Raw genomic sequence first — 19,969 nt, 5'->3', positions numbered from 1 at the left:
GTATTTAATTTATTGAGAATATCGTCACTGTTGTTCACTCTTCAGTCTATTACTACAAAAGTGTCATCTACAAAGCGTATCCATAAATTGAGACCTAAGCTTAACAACAGCTGAAGATGTTCTCAAGTGAGAACGAAACATGTACTGTTTATAATTAATAATTTGCTAAAGAGCAAATAAAAAGTATCAAAAAGGTGGAAGATTTTCAATTACTGTAACTCTCTGCAATTAGAATTTGATACGGAAAATGAAGCTGATTACTTGCAAACATACCACTTAGTCGAGCAGCTCTTCTTCTTTCTCTCAATTCTTCCAACCCAAACTTTGCAACATTTTTGTAACGCTACTCTTTTGTCGGAAATCACCCAGAACAAATTGAGCTGCTTTTCTTTCGATATTTTCCAGTTCTTGAATCAGGTAATCCTGGTGAGGGTCCCATAGACTGGAACCATACTCTAGTTTGGGTAGAAGAATGAAGGATTTTATGGAGATGGCATAGGGAATGCACAGTGCGACGCATTTCTAGTCGGCGCCAAGATAGATGGTTATATGAAGGAGTTACTTATATGCCTTCTCCTTTACATCCTTACTACAACCCCTAAACACCCTCATAACCATGTGCAGAGATCTGTACCCTTTATTTACAGAACAGGTAGAACAGGATTCTTGCAGATCTTGTTGCACTCTCGAACAACAGTACTGGATCTTCATAAGTCAGGTGGCATTATTCCAGACAACAGTCGGAACCAGTGGACTGGAGTTGATCTGATGGTGCCAGATATACGATGCATGCTAGTATTCAACTGTGGGTCAATATTCTTTATATATGGGCTATTAAGCTACACTGGAGCACAATAGTTGTCAGTAGACAAAAGCAGTGCAAAGGCTGAAGAGTGCAGGATGTTTGCAGTAGATTCCCAAGTAGTACTAGTTAGCTTCTGAATAATATGGTTTCGGGTTTTCAGTTTCTTCAACAAGTTCAAAAGATGTTGCTTGAATGATAAAGTCTGGTCCAAGGTAACACTGAAATATTTTGGATACCTATTGTGATTAAGTACTCGATTGGAGAAGGTAATATTTAGTTTTAAGTTAGCAAGCCGGTTACTCAAATGGAAGTAAGAAACCTCCGTCTTGGCTGTACTGGGTCTGAGTCTCAATTTCCTGAAATATTCTGCCAATGTGGATAAGTCCTCAGTGAAAATGTCTTCAGTTTTCTCAAAGATCTTGTGTTGTGTGCCCAAGGTCAAGTCATCAGCACAGCAGAACTTTCTGGATATTGTTTCTGGAAGATCAGAGATGTACAGATTAAACAGTAGTGGTGACAAAACTGATCCTTGGGTCAAACCATTATGCAGTTTTCTCACTGAGCTTTTCTTTTCACCTAAACAGACCTGGAATTTCCTCTCGCCGATCATGTTGTTGATAAGCTGTGCAATCATTCTGCAGGGTATAGCTATGAGTAATTTATAAATCAACCCTTCCTTCCATATGTTATCAAAGGCAGCAGTGAAATCCACAAAGACAGCAGATATTTTATGCTTTTGCTGGAATCCGGCCTTAATCTAAGATGTTAATGAAAGTAACTGATTGCAGCAGTTTCAGTTAGGTCTGAAGCCTGCCTGATCCACAGGAATGAGTTATAAAACGGTTGACCCAATTCTGTAGTACATAAGCCTTTCAAAGAGTTTGTAGCAACAGCTAAGGAGGGCTATTGTTCTGTAACTTCCTGGTCTATTAGAAGGCTTTCCAGGATTCAATTTTGAAATAACTTTAGCTTTCTTGAAGTCAGGTGGGATTTGTCCAGTCTGGAGAATATCCAGCTGGCCCCGTGGTGTAGGGGTAGCGTGCCTGCCTCTTACCCGGAGGCCCCGGGTTCGATTCCCGGCCAGGTCAGGGATTTTTACCTGGACCTGAGGGCTGGTTCGAGGTCCACTCAGCCTACGTGATTAGAATTGAGGAGCTATCTGACGGTGAGGTAGCGGCCCCGGTCTAGGAAGCCAAGAATAATGGCCGAGAGGATTCGTCCTGCTGACCACACGATACCTCGTAATCTGCAGGCCTTCGGGCTGAGCAGCGGTCGCTTGGTAGGCCAAGGCCCTTCAAGGGCTGTAGTGCCATGGGGTTTGGTATGGTTTGGTTTGGAGAATATCCATGTAGAACTGTGCCATCCATCTCTTTGCATTGTCTTCCATATGTATGAGGAATTCTGGATGAATTCCATCAAAACCAGGTGCCTTACCAGGTTTTAGTTCTTTGAGGGCCTCTTGAACATCAAGGGCTGTAAAGGGATGTGAATAGGCAGCAGTGAAATCCACAAAGACAGCAGATGTTTTATGCTTTTGCTGCGAGGTGCTGATGATTTCAGAGCATGAAGCTGGCATCTATACTTTGTATACTTCTTATCAGCTGGAGCTTGGGAAGTTGTTACAATATGGGAAGCTATTTGGTCAGGTGTCACTTGAGGTTTAGTAATGTTTAGTAATGTTTTATTTTACCTGGCAAGATTAAGGCCTTCAGGCCTTCTCTTCCATCTAACCAGGAACTGAAATATACATATATTGCATTGTATTACTTATAATAACTAGATCTAATACAAATTAAATTAATAATAATAATACAAGAATGGTGAGATTACATTAAGATGAAATAAATTAAGATTAAATTAATAAATTAAGATTAAATTAAGATGAAATAAATCAGATTTCAAAAGGGATAAATTCTTAAAACTAATATCCTACATGTAAAAAAAAAGGCAGTACATAAAATTTGATTTTAAAGACAAATCGGATAAGAATTTTAGACTCTCTACCAGGACATCCATAACAATAGAATGGTTGTAAGTAGCAGCATCAAGTTTACAGATGATCCTTACTGGTGCATAAAATGTGTCCAAAGTGCTTCCTTGAAAGTGCGAATGGCGCTTAACCCCCTGATATTTTCGGGAAGGAGGTTCCACTCACGGCAGGCAATTACTGTGAATGATTTATCATAGATAGCAGTTCTATGGGTAGGTAAAGCAAGGATGAAATTATTAGTGGATCTGATTTCAGAGCATGAAGCTGGCATCTATACTTTGTATACTTCTTATCAGCTGGAGCTTGGGAAGTTGTTACAATATGGGAAGCTATTTGGTCAGGTGTCACTTGAGGTTTAGTAATGTTTAGTAATGTTTTATTTTACCTGGCAAGATTAAGGCCTTCAGGCCTTCTCTTCCATCTAACCAGGAACTGAAATATACATATATTGCATTGTATTACTTATAATAACTAGATCTAATACAAATTAAATTAATAATAATACAAGAATGGTGAGATTACATTAAGATGAAATAAATTAAGATTAAATTAATAAATTAAGATTAAATTAAGATGAAATAAATCAGATTTCAAAAGGGATAAATTCTTAAAACTAATATCCTACATGTAAAAAAAAAGGCAGTACATAAAATTTGATTTTAAAGACAAATCGGATAAGAATTTTAGACTCTCTACCAGGACATCCATAACAATAGAATGGTTGTAAGTAGCAGCATCAAGTTTACAGATGATCCTTACTGGTGCATAAAATGTGTCCAAAGTGCTTCCTTGAAAGTGCGAATGGCGCTTAACCCCCTGATATTTTTGGGAAGGAGGTTCCACTCACGGCAGGCAATTACTGTGAATGATTTATCATAGATAGCAGTTCTATGGGTAGGTAAAGCAAGGATGAAATTATTAGTGGATCTGATGTTAAGACTGTGATAAGAGGATAAGTATTTGAAATATGAAGTAAGGTAAAATGGTTGTGAAGAATGAAGGATTTTATGGAGATGACATAGCGAATGCACAGTGCGACGGATTTCTAGTTGGGGCCAAGATAGATGGTTATATGAAGGAGTTACGTAGTCATAGTACGTAGGTTACAGGCGTATCTCACACAAGCATTTTGACCATGTTGTAATCTGCTCAATAACTTGCCTCGAGTGTCTCTATAAATCATGTCACAATAGTTGAAATGAGGGAAAACCAGACTTTCTACCAGCATTTTTTTTAGTTTTTCAGGAAATAAGTATTTATACCCGCGCAGCATGTGCAATGCAAAGAATGTTTTTTTTTTTTGTGCTAGGGGCTTTATGTCGCACCGACTCAGACAGGTCTTATGGCAACGATGGGATGGGAAAGGCCGAGGAGTTGGAAGGAAGCGGCCGCGACCTTAATAGAGAATGTTTTCTGGGTGATGTTCGTAATATGCGTTTTCCATGACATGTCATCATTGAAAGTAATGCCTAGGACTTTTACTGATGACATGAATGGTATGTTAGTATTACACAACCTTATAGATGGAATCTCTGGTCGATTGACCTTCGCGAGTAGTTTTGGGTAAAAAATCGGATCAAAAATGAGATGGATGCTCTCTTGGTGGAAAAGAATCTAATTCCCTCCATGGGAACTTAGAATTTCCATTTGGAATTGCTAGGCGGGCATTAATTCCATTGTGGAGTTTTATCTCCCGTATGCAGTTATCAGACTGTGCTTCATAAATAAGCTTCTGATGGGTTCACCTGCATACACCCCAGCGTCAGTGGGTAGGGTCTGATACATCCCACTCTGAAGAGTCTAGTGTCAGACCTAAGACGAAACGCTGGTTAATAGAGCAAACGCCGGAAAAGCCATCCATCTCATTTTTGATCCGATTTTTGATATGCTCTATTGGTGGAAAAGAATCTAATTCCCTCCATGGGAACTTAGAATTTCCATTTGGAATTGCTAGGCGGGCATTAATTCCATTGTGGAGTTTTATCTCCCGTATGCAGTTATCAGACTGTGCTTCATAAATAAGCTTCTGATGGGTTCACCTGCATACACCCCAGCGTCAGTGGGTAGGGTCTGACACATCCCACTCTGAAGAGTCTAGTGTCAGACCTAAGACGAAACGCTGGTTAATAGAGCAAACGCCAGAAAAGCCATCCATCTCATTTTTGATCCGATTTTTGATATGCTCTATTGGTGGAAAAGAATCTAATTCCCTCCATGGGAACTTAGAATTTCCATTTTGTTTTGGGTATCCAAGGATGATGGCTTGCGTTTTTGCTGGGTTTAACCTAAGCCCACATCTCAAAGACCAAGAAGAAAACTATGTTAGATCCTGATTGATTTTGTGTATGGCCGAAAGTATTAGATTTGGAGATGTATGGAGGTACATTTGTACATCATCAGCATAAATATGGTATTTGCAGTGCGTTAGGTTTTGGGAGACATCATTAATGTAAATAGAAAAAAGAAGGGGTCCTAACACTGACCCTTGAGGCTCACCACACTGCACAGACCGCCAAGTTGATTTGTTTATTCTATCTGTAACACACTGCCGACGGCCATGCAGGTAGGAATGCAACCAAAGGAGGGCGCTGTCCGAGAAATGGAGGGAATACAATTTCAAGAGCAAAATGTCAATGTTAACAGAGTCAAAAGCTTTGCTCAAATCTAGAAGTATTAAGACTGTCACTTCCTTGTTGTCCATAGCTTCTCAGATGTCTTCTGTGACCTTCAGTAGTGCCGTTGTAGTACTGTGTGCTTGACGAAAACCAGATTGTACTGGGTCAAATAGGTTGACTCTTTACTACTGGAGCCTTCTAAGAAGCATACTGACCCAGTGTGTAACATCTGGTAAGGGTCCCTTGCCAGGGTTACGGTGTTTTCCTGCTACATGTCTCTCCAAGTCAACATAAGCTGTTCTTGTTAGCTCCATCCTCATTACATGCCCAAACCACCTCAATCTGAATATGCTGACCCAAACCACCTCACTCTGGATATGCAGACCCAATCCCAGCTTCCTTTCTAACCATATCATCCTTAGCTTGTCCATTTGTTTTCTGAATTATGGACCTCAGATCTCACATCTCAGATGCCTGGAACCTTGATGAGTTGTCCTTAGGGAGGGTGCAGGTTTTGATACCATAGGTTAAGATCGGTATGAAGTACTGATTGAACATCACCAGCTTTGATTTTCTTGGTACTTTGGGATCCCAGAGAAGTGTTTGTACTTGCTGGTAAAAGTGAGAGCTTTCACATACTTGATGGCTAATGTGTCTAAAAATATTACACTGTCGAGGTACGTAAAGGTTTCCACACTTTCCAGCGGATGGTTTCCTAGCAAGGTGTTCGCTGGTTGTCCCTCTCTGTTTATTGCCATCACTATATTGTTTTGGGTTTACTTATCTTGAGATTAAATTCCTGGAACTTAACTTTCCATTTATTGAGTCTCAACTGTACTTGTTCCTCAGTTTCTGCCCAGATCATTCCATCATCAGTGAAAGCCACTGCCTTTAGCTGATAACAGGTTTTCTTGATGTTCTTCATTATGTCATCTATGATGGTGATAAACAATAATGGGGATAGTGCACTGCCTTGCTGGACTCCTCTTTTGATCTGGAACCAGGATGAATGTCTATCACCCAATCGCACACAGCAAGTACAGTGCTTATACAGCTTCTGAAATTTCCTCATCAGTCCCTCCAGTTCATTCTTTCTTCTCAGGCATTCCCATATCTAATGCTGACATATGCCTTCTCAATATCAAGGAAAACCATTAAAAGATCATGAAATCAAATTATAACTGGAGCCAATTTTTACAGAAGGAACTATTTGAAACAAGTGGCATATATTTCCTACAGAATTATCGACCTCTGATGAAGGGACATGTTACCTTGTGCCCTTACGGTAGAAATGCCCCTGGGTTGGAGCAAATTAAAGAAGGTCTGGTTAAAAAAGGGAAAGACACTGGAAGATATAATGGGAGAAGTTTACAAAGACAGAAACAAACTGAGGCATATTGTTCACACAAGTCCTTCCCGGCCCACTGGAAGGATCCACAGATGATGAAGAGTTTCTTTCTTAATGAACCAAGACCTTTTGGAAAATTCACAAGAACTTCTATTGTTCACTTGGATCTTAATTAAGAAAGTAAATAACTAATGTTAGTATATAATGGTCTAAAGTGTAGACAATATTCTTAAAGAAAGCGTTATGTTTATCAAAATTTATCCCTTCAAGATTGTTATACGAGGTGGCTTGAGCCAAAGTCAAGGATCCAAATTCTAAATCACCAGATAAGTATGAGATTAAAGAGTCCGTCCCCGCGGTGTAGGGGCAACGTGTCTGCCTGTCACCTGGCGGCCCTGGATTCGATTCCTGGCCGGGTCAGGGTTTTTTCATTGTAAATGATTAATATCCCTGGCTTGGGGACTGGGTGTTTGTGATTCCTTAACGTTCCTTTCCTCACATTCAACACTCTACACTTCCGCAATTCCAATTACACACAGGTTCATATCATATGGTGCAAGTAGGGGCAAAAGATCTTTATAGGTCGACACCCCGAACAAATAGCATAAAAAAAAGAGATTAGATTGATATAGAAATACCATTATTTTCAAATTCTGAGCAATGTACAGACAAAACTCTTATTTTATATATATAGATTTGCATTGTTAGAGCAAAGGCAGCCGCATGGTTGCCGCGCTGTTACGTTACATAGCGCTCCAGTCTGTATACATTTTTTGGTCATGTGCTGGACCCTCCACCAGTCACAGGTACGAGTACAAAACAACCAAAAACAACACGTAGTTTCTAAATCTGTCGCTCGAAACCGAACGGGTTATTGCTCTTCACCATACTTTACAGCCACAAGTCGCCACTGCTATAACACCGTGATCAAACCAGAAGGACTATGCACTGCTGAGACCTTGGATTGAACAAGCAGAGGATTGCTGGAACAACTGGAGAAGAAAGAAAGGAAGATCCTAAGGAAGATTTTGGGACCTATATATGCTGGTGGACAATGAAGATTAAGACCTAACAAAGAGTTATACAAAAAGAATGAGGAAATTGGAGAATCGATGAAGAAGAGACAAATACAATTTTATGGACATCTACCTATGAATCAAGAAAGGCTGACTCAAAAACTCATTACTCATTTCGAAGAGAAAAATATTGTTCCAGGTGGTTTATGGAAATACATGCTGATATGGAGAGAATGGGCATTAGTCATGAAGACATCCAAAACAGGAACAACTTTCGACAATTAGTTTCAGGAGAAAAGAAATCTTCAAAAGTGATTTTTTCAGAAGAAAGAAGGAAGCAGATAAGCCAATGAATGAAGCTATATTGGCAGGAGATCAAAGCCAGTGGAGGAAAAGATGACCCTGGATACCAAAATTGTTACTCCGTGGTCTATAGTGGCCAAAATCAAACAACAACAACATCATCATCATCATCATGATCATCATCATCATCATCATCATCATCATCATCATCATCATCATAACCCGTGTGGGGATTTACCGGTTACCTCCATCGGACGCGTCCCATTGGAATTGGGGAAGCTTGCTGGCTCTGCCACCAGCAGAGTCAGAGGGTAGTAGGGAAATAAAATACCACCGTGAAAAAAAAACTGGTCCCTTGCCAGGGTTACGGCGAAGACTGGTAAATGACCAGAAGCCAGAAAACATCTTGAGGCAACCTCTAGGGCTAACAACCCTAGTTGTAAAAGGATGGGTACCCGTCCAAAGCAAAGTCAAGTCAAAAAGCATGATGGCACAACATTTCAAGAAACATACCCCAGGGGGTAAATCTTCGGATAAATCCCTCGTCGTGAATGCCACGGCGCACGAGTCTCGTTCGGATTCTGGGGGAGACTCGACATCATGCAAGAGACGAGTCGGAACGTCTCGGTGTACCCCGAAGAGTCAAAAACTCAGGCCAAAATCTAAAACCTTTCTAGCAACTTTCAACATAAATTCACTTACACAAACTGGCAAGCTGAAAACCCTCACCAAAACTCTTCACGAAAATCAGATATCCATAATGGCCCTACAGGAAACAAGGTACCCAGATGAAGAGATTTCTGAATCCGAAGGCTACCGATTTTTCAAGAGCAAAGCGCAAAGAGGAATCCTCAATGGAGCTGTGATGCTTGGAACCGCGTTTGCTGTTAGAACCAAGATCCTTAAATCGGTTGCAAATTTCGAACCTGTAAATGACAGATTGTCTATACTCACAATTAAATGCGCGAACAAAACCTATGCCCTAGTTAACGCACATGCTCCTGCAAACGATAAGAACAAGTCTGATCCAGACGAAGTTGATAATTTCTGGGACCTACTAGATGAAAAATTAAACAAAATCCCCAAACACCATGTCAAGCTTCTTTTGGGTGACTTCAATGACCAACTAGGTCGTGAACAGAAGTACAAGAAAGTTATAGGAAATTACCCTGCTCACAAAAGAACCAATCCCAACAGCAAAAGACTGGTGTCCATTTGCGAAAATCACAACCTGCAGGTCATGTCGACCCACTTTCGCCATCCACCCAGAAAGCAAATGACTTGGCGTTCTCCCGTCCAAGCTCTCGGAGAGTTCCAAATTGATCACGTTGCAACCTCCAGGATAAACAGCCCTGAGATTATGAATGTGAAGGTAAAGAAAGGCATCAATGTGGCCTCAGATCATTATATGTCTCTTATCAAATTCAAACCAATTCCCACAAACACAAGGAAGACAACCAAACAGGTCACACGCTTCGACAATGATAAATTTCTGCAAAGGGTCGAGGAGTTCCAGGAGAAGGCTAGACCAAATGACTGTGACTTTAACAACGCCAAAAGTCTCCTTGTTGAGGCCGCCAAAGACGTTGCAGAAATCAAGAGAAGCAAAAAGCATTCCTGGTGGAATGGTACCTGCGAATCAGTCCTCCAAGAAAGACTCAATGCATGGAAACAGTACTACTCTACGAAATCAGAAAATGATTGGGAAACCTACAAAACCCAACGTGCCCAAGCAGCTAGGGTGTTCAGAACTGAGAAACGTAAATACGAAAAATCTCTCATTGAAAAGATAGAACAAAACTTTAGGAAGAATGAAAGCAGAGAGTACTACAGAGCCTTCAAACGCAAACTCACTGGCTATAAACCACCATCTCTATGCTTTGAGCGAAAGGACGGCACACTGGCGACGTCAAATGAAGAAAATTACAGCATTCTGGCAGATTACTTCAAGAATTTGTCCCAATTCAGCACATGGTCTGCATCTGTACCTCTTACTGTACATGAATCTTAATAATGTACTGCTGGTGGATAGGAATATTAAAATGAAATACTTACATTTGATTGTCTGAAACAAAGTCTTCTTGGTTCCTGGATCCTGACTTGTTGGCCTGCTGGCAGAATAAACAATGAGTTACTTTCACACTCTCAAGCCGACCACTGAACATAAACAAAAATACAATTGAGCAACTGGAAGCATAATATTCCTGGATGCATTATTGTGTATACAGTGTAATAAATAGATGCATATTCATTCTAAGGAAAATGTCAATTTTATAACCCTTTATGTTTCCACTTTAACTAAGTGATTAACAACATCAACAGTATTCTTGTTGTCACTGGCTGGTACAAGACTTGACCATTTCAGATAGGTGAAGGTTCTTTCAAAGATCAGAATATTCAATGCACTTTAGTCAGCCACTGTGTGGAGACATTTTTATTTAATGCCACTTGGCTGCCTGTTCATCAATTTTGACATACCGTTTTACTCTAGGCCTATTAGATAGCAGAGTAAACCGACTCTTGATATCTATGGCTAAGTTGTAATGAATTTTGTCAGGTAAACACCAAATGTGTCACCGGAGATCATTTTCATGCCGACATCGAACGACATGGAGTGTCGTATGGACTTTTCCCCTCATCAAAAATCTGACTACCTCTGTTTGGTTTGATCTTGGGATCCAGAGGTTGACAGTTTACCAGTGATCCACAGAGGCAGCTATGATGATGATGATAATGGATAAAATTGTGTCAATCTTTGTGATGACTGAAAAGAAAATGAACCATGCTATTATCTCCTTTACTGCTCTCAGCATGTGGGGAAGATTGGTTCAGGTGACCCATAATATTTTCTATGAAAAAGGGGACAATTACAAAACATATGAGGAAAAACTTGGGAAATTTTCCAAAAGGGGGGGAGGGGGATTGATAAACAAAATCTAAAAATAAATATTTTGATATATATATTGACATATATACAGACAAACTGTAATGAACATCCAGGCCTACTTTTGGATTGTGCATTCAATTTACTTGCTCAGACCATGCCTATTTACTTCACAGAGGTAGATGCTTGCATGCTGCTGTACTTAGCTGATTTATGTATGTGATCAAGAAGTTTAGTTAATTTGAAATTTTGTTGTAAAATGCAGTACATGATACTTCTTTAAACTTTAAATGAACATTACTGGTTAAACATTTCCGTTTTGGGATGTTTTAAGACATAAATATTGATTGCACTGATAAATACCTTCTGAGAATCTGAAGACCAGAAATGGCTGTTGTTACTATGGATCAACAAACAGTAAATGTACTGGATCTTCCAACATATGAAAGTAAACAAAGAAGATTACAGATCAAACAGTCCTCTTCGTTATCAAATAAGTGTTACAACTTATAAATTTAATTTTTGGTTCCGTATTGACATTAACAATATTTTTACAAAATTCTTAGAAAGAATTTATTACAAGGGTCCACCTATTCAATACTTGATTGAGGCTATTCACATTAAATAGCTGTGTTAAAACTAGTATATGTTTCAGACCCTATTAGAGCCATCTTCAAATAGAATTCTAAAAATTATTGACTACTTAGCTGTGACACGTTAAAACACAAATTATACACATTACTATGTTGGCTGCTGGAATAGTACATTGTACACTGAGTGAGTTTCTTGTGAGACCGCAGGGGTACAGAGTACTGCTGACTTTCCCTGTTGGGTTGGTGGACCACTGAGCTGTGTACTTCACTATGCTAGTATACCACTATGGCCTTGCAGCAAATCCTGATGTGCTTGGTTTCCATATTATAGTTTTTATTTTTTATATATTTCAAATTCAACTTGGTAAAGCATTTTTGTCTTGACAAACATAATACATCAGCTTGAAATGGACATTACTTACCAGAATTCTTAGACGGAAGGACTAGCGTCATTATCCTCCAAGGTCATGAAGAACACGGCTTCATTTTTTGTAACTAAACTCCCAATAATTGATACAATAACTTAGAAATATCTTGCAAGTATTTTACAGACATCCTACAGTAGAACTATGAGTGCCTTGGGATTGTACAGTTAAGTGCTAGTATACAAATTGTGGCACAGTCTCTTGACTACAATGAGTACTATCAAGCAATGCAAGCTTCTATAGCTCATTCCACGTTAAGAAAACAGTGTTGCTCTTACGGACCTACAAGGAGTGAACACACCCCCTCTGAGACACCCATAATTCCTCGTGATTAAAGGACATTCTACTGTACTTTGTAATGTATTATGAAAGACGGATAAAAAGGATGGGGTATTTGTGCCCGTGAGTTAATAAAATAACTACATAACATTTTCTTTTTCATAAATACATTTGTAGGGAGGAAGCACAATGGCAGGAACAGCCATCGCTTCATTGCCTTCCTTCGTTTTTCTTCTTCTGTGTTGCTCTGGTACAAGCATCGTGTAGTCCCTCGCTCTGTGAACCGTTGGCAGTTCACTTCTGTAGTGAAGTCATCTACAGTATTTATTTGTTGCGTGTGTGCTTTTAGGCTTTAAATCAGTGTGTACTTGTCTTGTGTTGAGTGAGGGTTGATTGCATATTGAATAGTATTTGTGTGTTCTATTATTTTCATAATGTACAAGAGTTGTTATTGAAGATTTTGGTGTTGTGGTGTGCAGCAATACATCATGGCATAACTTGTACTGATAAAAAAAAAATGCTGTGTGTTTTATTTGTGCTTGTTTCTTATTTAGCTATTCTTTCTTAAGCGCATTTTAATTTTACCACTTTTTACCACCGCATTTAATTTTTTTATGTAATTGTTTCTGTTAGCGATAAGACAGTACAGTAGTACCATGTGCTGCCTGGAGAAATTTATTAAATGCAATCAAAATATTATTTTTCTATTTTCTCTCCCAATTTTCCTTACACTTCAATGCAGAGCTTTTTTATGTACCTTAGTTTACCTCTGATTCTGTACAAACCAAAAACAGCCCCTGTAAACCCCCGTCCCCTTTAGTTTATCAAAATAATTTGCACCTTAGTTTCTTCTGCTTTTATCTTGAACTTAAATACTGAATTTCACAAATTTATGTGCCGCTGTTTTCCCGTGATGGCGTTGAGCAGAGGTATTTGATATGGCAACCTTGTTGTCATAAGAGCAGTACTGTTTTCTTAACATGGAATGAGCTTTAGTACCACTCTGGCCATCTAGCTAAAATCATACAGTGAACTTTTCTGTGGGGCCACGGCAGTACCTCAGGGTGCTAGGAATTTTTACTGCATTTAGTACGTATATTGAACACTTCAGTGAAATATCACTTGGAATATTGTTTTACTTCTGATTTACGATATCCACAGCAGAAAGAAAGCTTTGGCCACTGGGATATTTCTTGCTATGTGTCCTGGCAGTCAACGTGTTAAAAACCTCTCTTGCATATTGAGACATGTAAATGCACTGTTCATTAAAAACTATGTGAAAAATTTAATTTGCCTGAAAATGTTCTTGGTTGAACTGTTGTAAAAGGTTTTCACTGTAGAGACAACTGTTGTTATGAAACATAACAATTGTTTCTAAGAATTTTGTACAAATATCGTAGAAGTGTTACTTCCTATTCCAAATTGCAATATAAACTACACAGCAAAATTCACTACCTTAAAATACAATAGCAAAGCATCACTGAAAAAATGCAGGACATTTCAGCATTCTCAAAAGAAGTTTTGGAACAACAGACAAACCTGTCTCTGTACAGGCCATGAAGACCCTCGGACAAGTGGAAGATCTTGGCACCACATGGATAGAGTGGTTAGTTCTATGCCTGGCCACCTTTACATCCAGGATATAACCTCATACATTTTTGGTAGGTTGAATGAACCTCAGGGCCATGTTCCTCTCCAGAATTGGAAATCACATATCTTAAAGTTTTTTACTTCCTAACAGGGAATCAAGCCCATGTTTTTCCAGGTGCCCTGAGCATACCTTAACTGCCTTGGCTAGGTAGCACCTTACGGGACAGCACGACATTTTGCAAAAATAAAAAAAGTAAAAAACTGTGAATGTCTTGAGAAAATTGCGATGAATACATACCCTAGATAGGTTAGCTCACAACTCTAATTCCCAGACTATCTGGATTGCTCAGTATAAACAAGAGAATGTTTCTTAACAGGCACATTCAAGGTTTTAAACTTCATTATTGGTTCCGTATTGAATTAAGATTACACATTAAGATTAATCAGCCGGGCTGAGTGGCTCAGACGGTTAAGGCACTGGCCTTCTGACCCCAACTTGGCAGGTGTCCGACTCGTTGGCTGAATGGTCAGCGTGCTGGCCTTCTGTTCAGAGGGTCTCGGGTTCGATTCCCGGCCGGGTCGGGGATTATAACCTTCATTGGTTAATTCCAATGGCCCGGGGCCTGGGTGTTTGTGCTGTCCCCAACATCCCTGCAACTCACACACCACACACAACACTACCCTCCACCACAATAACACGCAGTTACTTGCACATGGCGGATGCCGCCCACCCTCTTCGAAGGGTCTGCCTTACAAGGGCTGCACTCGGCTAGAAATAGCCGCACGAAATTATTATTATAACTTGGCAGGTTCGATCCTGGCTCAGTCCGGTGGTATTTGAAGGTGCTCAAATACGTCAGCCTCGTGTCGGTAGATTTACTGGCACGTAAAAGAACTCCCGCGGGACTAAATTCCGGCACCTCGGCATCTCCGAAAACCGTAAAAGAATAGTTAGTGGGACGTAAAACAAATAACATTATTATTAAAATAAAATACAAAGGTTTAATCCACCTACTCAATACATTTACACTAATTGCGATGTTTATAAGAACATTGCAATATATTACAAGGTACTAGTTTCGACTCTGTATGGGTCATCATCAGCCTAGCCAAGATGCATATGGATATGCCAAAGTCCTCAAGTAGAATTACACGGTGGAATGAAATATAAAAGAATGAACTGAATACTACTGTACATGATAAGACATAGCTAGGTCAGGCCATTCATTCTGCACTCCTGACAGTGGTTTACATACATTTTTATTACCATACTAACAGCCAGCAACAATCAGAAACCTACTTCGTGGTCAGTTATTCCTAAACTCAGGTATATATTTCTAGTGATTCGGTACAAGTAGTGTGGACTCTAAGCAAAGTTATACATTCCATGGTTTACTGGTATTGTCACTTGTAAAACTGCTAGTTTGATTGTTTAATTTACTCTTCTAGCATGTCACCTAACCCATGCAACTTGGCAAAGGGAACCATTTCTAATACAACAATAAAGAGGACAAGTGGAAAATACAATGCCAAAATGTGAGATATACAGAGTGTGTCTAAACATTCGTAACAAACGTCAGGAGGTGCGATTCCTGAGACCAAAACAAGGAAAAAAAATGCCCTATTATGTTCTATAATGTGTTGTTACTGAGTTACATGCAACAAAGTTACAGGATGTACATTGGCCACATCATAGGAGATGCAGATGCTCAAGGTGTCTGCCATGTGCAGTCTCAACATGGACTGATGAAGCCACTTGAAGATAGGGTCCTGTCGAACAGCTGCACAGGCGTTACTGATACACTATTACAGGATGTTGGTATTGTTAACTGGAGTAGTGTACCCCACACAATTCGTGTGTCCCCACAGATTGAAGTCCAGTGAATTAGGTCAGGGGACTGGGCAGGCCAATGCAATGAACCTTGACACCCGATCCACCATTGTAGGAAGGTGTTGTGTAAAAATTTGCATAGATGCAAACTGAAGTACGCTGGAGCCTCAGCAAGCATGAACCACATGGTACTGTGAGCTACTGGGGGCATGTTCCAATAATACAGGCAGCGAGCCCTCAAGATGGTCAGATACACTTGTCCATTCAGTTGTCAGGTAGCATAAATGGGTCAACAGTTGATCATGAATAATACCACACAACACATTGTGTCCAAAGCACTGTTGACAATTAGTGGCATCCATACCATGAGTATTTTCATAAAAGTTTAGTTAAAATACGGCACCGAGATATTTGAGATGAATGTCCCCAAATAAAAGAACCTCTTATACTAAATGATGTCGAACTGCTTATGTGTGTGTGTGTGTGTGTGTGTGTGTGTTACTCAAGTTTATGGTCCCATCTCTTGCAAATGTGGTCTCATCGGTGAATAAAACAGATGATGGACGACATGAACATCATATTATATTCATAATGACATTTTCCTTGTTTTGATCCTAGGAATCACCCCGTGCCATTTGTTACAAATATTTAGGTACACTCTGTACAATGACTAGGGCTTGGATTTATAAGCACTAAAAATCAGGGAATAGGCAGGCAACTAGACACTTAACATTTTCAAAACTGTCACTTAAATAGCCACTATGAGTAAATTAACAAATAAACAGGGGTGCAAAATATATAATATATTGCCACTGATGCTTTCACGGCCCATACTTATAGACATGAAGGCTTTTGGGCTTATGCCGTGCCAAGAAAATAAGGTGAAATTATTTATGTTTTGCAGAGAACTGTGCTCTGTGTTCTCAGAAAAAATCTCGACTGTCCATGAAAAGACTTCTTAAACAATGACTCTTTAAAATTTAGACGTTATAATAGAAGTGGAAATGGTACATAGATGGCTCCCAGGACGTGGCACAACGCTAGCGTTTGAAGCGGAAGCTGACGATCAGAAATCAGTCTAAGCGGTTCAGTTCACAAATAGAGGAATCATAGTATATTCATAATGACATTTTCCTTGTTTTGATCCTAGGAATCACCCTGTGCCATTTGTTACAAATGTTTAGGTACATTCTGTGTAATGACCAGGGCTTGGATTTATAGGCAATAAAAATAATTTCTGATGATTCGGTCAGCTTCCGCTTTGAACGCTAGCGTTGTGCCACGTCCTGGGAGCCATCTGGTGGTGAATGAACGTACCATTTCCACTTCTATTATAACGTCTAAATTTTAAAGAGTCATTGTTTAAGAAGCCTTTCTTGTGGACAGTTGAGATTTCTTCTGAGGACGCAGAGCACAGTTCTCTGCGAAACATAAAGAATTTCACCTTATTTTCTTGACACGGCATAAATGTTTAAAATTTCTAATGCACTGAATAGATGACATAATAAACTTTTTAGCATCCTACATAGGCCCCAAAGCCTATACAGTATCATGTCTATAAAATATATTGTACCAGCACATTTTTATGAATTTATGGTTTCCTAAATATGTTAACCAATCATAAGAATAATATTTCTGGTGGAAGTAATCAATGAAGAACTATTTATTTTTATGAGTCTGGAGTTTAAACTTCTTTAAAAATTGAACCTCAGCTGTTTCCATGTGGAATACAAAAATAAAATTGCTCTATTTACTTCATTTCTAAACCAATGTCTTCACCAGAATTATTCTATGATATAGTTTATTTAATTGCAAGCTTGACCAAAAATGATTCCTCTATTTGTGGAAACGTTTGAGTCACTGTTGGTCCACTGCCTGTACTGAATAAAACTTCTTTCAATGACTTTTCCTTCACATTGTAACCAAGACTTGCTTCTAGAACACTCAATTACATTGTGACTTGTGACAGAAATAAAAATGCCCACTTTCACCATACCTGTATCATAATTTAAGTTAGAAACAAGCAATGGACATTATTTCTGAAGAATTCTGAGAATGATGTGATTATGAGAAAGGAAAATCTCACCCATCATTTTGCCTTTATGGAAAACAAGCATATCTAAACTCTTATAAGGCACTAAATAGACAATTATACTTTAAATAGGCACTAACCACTGAAATAGGCAATTACAAGCACTATAAAACCATCTTAATTTTAAATACAAAAGGATTTTTTAACATATAAGAATTTAATTTCACTTTTCAACCATCTCTGATTAACTTTCATAGTATGGCCAAAAATGTTGTACAAAAATATAAAAACCTTACATACTCTCCTTAAAGGCAAAGAACCAAATATTAGTAATTTTACTTTTAAACAGTTAACAGGATGAAAGAGATAAATTTGTTCAAAGATATCATTATCAAAATGAACATAATTTGATTATTAAGAATATATCAAGCACAATCATTACCCATAACTTGACAGTGAACTTCTACGACGTTCCTCTTGTAGTTTCTGAATTCTGGTGCGGATTTGTTTCAACTCACGCAATACTTCATTACGTGCAGGGAATAGGGCACAATCTAACAGATCACGCTGTCCTGCATTGTTGCACCAAGCCCACAAAGTGTTCCACAGCAACTTTGATAATGGCTATAACAAAGAATATTTTATGGCAAACAAAGCCTCTCATGTAATTCTATAAAACTTAATCTAATATTCAGTACTTACAGCTGACATTAACTGCAACCAGAAGAAGCTCCATAACATAAGATTCAGCAATAACAAGGAGATTAAATTGGATCGGCTCGTTGGCATACTGAGTAGAGCAAACAGCACATATGTTGGCAGAAAATATGCAAACATTCCAATCCTATCCATGAAGACAAATAATCAAATATTAATAATCTTACTTTTGAAAGGTTAACTAGTTGAAAGAGAGAATATATGACTTATTTTAAATAGTGTGCTGGTAAAAAGTTTACAGATATTTCTCATTAACTGAGTATACCACTACGCTTTTTTTCCTTTGAAAATAGCATTATATTTAATAGTGATAGGTATGTAGAAACAATTGTTTCACTAAGATCATACACTTACCAAAGATATTCTTAATATTATATACAGTTTATACACAGAAACTATCACACAGAACATTTCTACACTTACTTTGCAGGTATACTACAAACAGGTAACAGAGGTCCAAGGAATGTGACATTAATGTAGAGTTGGGAAGTAAGTGAGTAAAAGTAATTGAATTACTTGTAACAATTACATTCTTAATAATTTTTTGTAGTAATTGTTACTTTTTTTAAATGTAATTTTTTACTTGTAATTTACTTCTTAAAATAAAGTTTTAACCATTACATTCTAGTAATTGATATACATTGCATGGAAAAATAAATGACAACAAATTTTTCAGTTCTACTATAGCAGAATCAGTAACTTCACCAGTTCTGGAGTACTTTCTTACATCTGGGAGTATTTTCAGTAAATGCAAAGATGTACTTTCTCCCAAAGATGATGAGGCTTAGTGAAGAACCAATTAATTTTTTGCAAAGTAAATGGCCAATTATTTGAAACATTTTCAAAAGTTCCAAGGTGTTATGTTTAGTCTTACCCAGTGATGATAGTCACTTAAATGTCTCTATGCTAAAAAATTATTTTTAAAAATCTTATACTTGCAAACTTTGTATTAATCCAGCCCCCCCCCCACACACACACAAAAGTCAGTGATTTCCTCAACACCAGTGTTCTGTAATGTAATTGTAATTCTAATTTTACTCATTACTGACTTTTTAATTGCAAATGAGAAAAATATTCAGCCCAATATTTTTTCCCTTATACTCTTCCTATCGCTGCAAAAATGTCACAATGATTAAAAGGTTGAGTCAAGAAATTGACTCGTCCTCATATAGTACACACCATCCCATGCATTAGTCCCTGTAATATCACACTTGAAATCGCGTGCGCACTCTCTCTCTCTCTCTCCTCACATACACAAAAGTAATCTTAAGTTGTGAACAGAACCTTTTTTTTTCCAAGATGACGACTACTGTGTGTGAGTCTGTGATATCCGTAGTGGATAATGGTGTAAGATGCAGTGAAAAATGTGGCAAATGCAGAGGAGTAGTTAAAAATGGGATTCTGTGTCGTAAGTGTGATGAATGGTACCATTTTCGTTGTGCAAATATTGTAAATAGGACTGATATTGAAGAAAGTGTGTGGCTGTGTCCCGAGTGTAAACAAACTGGTAGTGAGGCAGAACAACAAGAAACAGACACTTA

The 19,969-nt window shown here is 38.5% G+C and overlaps 1 protein-coding gene across 5 annotated transcripts in view; it reads right to left on the bottom strand.

The window, feature by feature from the left end:
- The window catches only part of LOC136864116 (uncharacterized), a 97,492-nt gene that overhangs the window by 20,406 nt on the left and 57,117 nt on the right, over window positions 1-19,969 (bottom strand). For 3 of the 5 annotated variants that reach the window (XM_068225856.1, XM_067140714.2, XM_067140750.2), the window contains 3 exons: window positions 18,414-18,555; window positions 18,154-18,335; window positions 10,133-10,188 (listed from right to left, as the gene is read on the bottom strand). In XM_068225856.1, coding sequence (XP_068081957.1) covers window positions 10,133-10,188; window positions 18,154-18,335; window positions 18,414-18,555 — 380 coding nt within the window. The remainder of the gene's footprint in view (window positions 1-10,132; window positions 10,189-18,153; window positions 18,336-18,413; window positions 18,556-19,969) is intronic. The other 2 variants (XM_067140723.2, XM_067140759.2) reach the window with 1 other exon arrangement.

This window comes from Anabrus simplex, chromosome 1 (assembly GCF_040414725.1).
Source record: "Anabrus simplex isolate iqAnaSimp1 chromosome 1, ASM4041472v1, whole genome shotgun sequence".
Classification (NCBI taxonomy): Eukaryota; Metazoa; Arthropoda; class Insecta; order Orthoptera; family Tettigoniidae; genus Anabrus; species Anabrus simplex.
Note: the sequence above shows the minus strand (reverse complement) of the source record. Positions and strands in the feature narration are given on the sequence as shown.